Below are 1,778 nucleotides of genomic sequence, written 5' to 3' on the forward strand. Positions count from 1 at the left end.
CGGTGGGAGCGGCCTGAACTGAACCCCAGAACACCCCCTTCCTCAGCGACAGCGTTCAGTGCCACGTGTGCTGGCTTGGAGAGCGGGCACTGTGGACACGGGCTGGCTGGCTGGGGCTGCCCTGTGCACTGCAGGGTGCTGAACAGCGTCCCTGGCCTTCACCCACTAGGTGCCAGTGGTGACAAGCCAGGAATGTCTGGACACATCCCTTAGGAGGCAGACCTGACCCTGCCAGCTCTATTAGAGGGTACGCTTCCGGCAGCAGCGGTTAGGGCCACCCGGGCTGTGAGGTCCCTTCAGGGACCCGTGCAGCCTGCGAGGGTCACGTGCAGCGTCGGCTGGGTAGTAACGTGAGACCTGCCCTTGGCAGCAACTGAAGCAGCAGCGGGACAAGCTGAAGCAGTACCAGAAGAGGGTCACGCAGCAGCTGGAGCGGGAGCGCGAGATCGCCCGGCAGCTCCTGCGGGACGGCAGGAAGGAGTGAGTGCAGGGCCAGCGGGGCGCGAGGGCGGCTTCGGGCCGGGGGCGCCCAGTGCATTGGTGCGGGCCCAGGAGCGGGGGCGCAGGGTCACCGGTCACTGCTCACCGTCCGGTTCCCTCTGCAGACGGGCCAAGCTGCTGCTCAAGAAGAAGCGGTACCGGGAGCAGCTCCTGGTCAGGACGGAGAGCCAGATCAGCAGCCTGGAGGCGATGGTGGGCTGGGCGGGCCGCCGCTGCCAGGGGACCCCTTGGGGACCGGCCCGTCCCTTCCCTTTTTGGAGCTCAGCCAGGGGCTGGGGAGGGAGTCAGGCCTGCAGGTGGAGACTCTGATAGGCACCTGGCAGCCTTAAGGGGCTGGGGGCAGGTCGGCTCTAACAGGACCGTGGTTGGGGGGCTGGGGCGTTTCTAGATGGCACAGGGAGGCCGGGATCTGCCCCAGTGACCGAGGGTGTCGGCAGGAGGCTCCTGGGGCGTCCCTGGCGTTAGGCCCCGAGCAGTGTGTCCCACCCCTGGCTAACCACAGCCGCCAATGAGCGATCGGCCGTCCTTCGGTTCCCTCCCGGCCCCGTCAGTCCTGCCGTGGCCCCAGTGGCGATGGCAACAGGAAAGGACAAGATGGGGGAGGAGGGCACAGGACCGTCTGCCCCGAGGGGAGCACGTCCTCAGTGGGGTTGTCATCCTGGCCCCGCCGGGTCTGGGGATGTGGCGGCAGTGGCCTGAGCACACGCGTCTGCTCGTCCTCAGGTCCAGAGCATCGAGTTCACCCAGATTGAAATGAAGGTGATCGAAGGGCTGCGGTTCGGAAACGAGTGTTTGAACAAGATGCACCAGGTGGGTCCTCCGGGGCCGGGCCCAGGGGAGGGGCCGGTGGCGCATGGAGGCCTTGCCCCACACAGTGCCCCCAAGGTCGCGCCTGCACCCCTGCCCTTGGCCAAGAGGTGTTTGTGTCAGATGGGAGGTGGGGAAGCAGCCACTGCTAGGGGAGGGCAGCAGGGGAGCGGGACAGGCTTGGATGTGACCCGAGAACGGGGTGACAGGCACGTGCCCGGGGGGACTCCAGCCAGGGCGGGGGAGGGGTGGGGCTCCGTCGGAGGGCTTCCCGGAGGAGGTGGCTGGTAAAAGGAGACAGGCCCAGAGAGGCCGTGCCGCAGCCCCGCCCCTCGCCCGGCTTCTGCTCTTCTGGGTGGCGAGTGTGGCAGTGTGCCTGCCAGTCAGCGACGTGCAGCTTTGGACTTGCCACTGAGAAGAAATCAACTCACCCGCCCAGCGAAAACTTTTTATGCTTTTTACTTATTTTT

The 1,778-nt window shown here is 66.4% G+C and overlaps 1 protein-coding gene across 1 annotated transcript; it reads left to right on the forward strand.

The window, feature by feature from the left end:
• Nucleotides 1–370: 370 nt before the first annotated feature.
• Nucleotides 371–1,607, forward strand: LOC105311698 (charged multivesicular body protein 6-like; the record flags this gene model as incomplete). Its single annotated transcript, XM_011387622.2, has 3 exons — nucleotides 371–480; nucleotides 606–693; nucleotides 1,225–1,607. Coding segments are annotated over 3 exons (573 nt in total), but the record flags the coding sequence as incomplete, so codon positions are not given.
• Nucleotides 1,608–1,778: the final 171 nt, after the last annotated feature.

This window comes from Pteropus vampyrus, unplaced genomic scaffold, assembly GCF_000151845.1.
Source record: "Pteropus vampyrus isolate Shadow unplaced genomic scaffold, Pvam_2.0 Scaffold1000006343, whole genome shotgun sequence".
Taxonomy (NCBI): domain Eukaryota; kingdom Metazoa; phylum Chordata; class Mammalia; order Chiroptera; family Pteropodidae; genus Pteropus; species Pteropus vampyrus.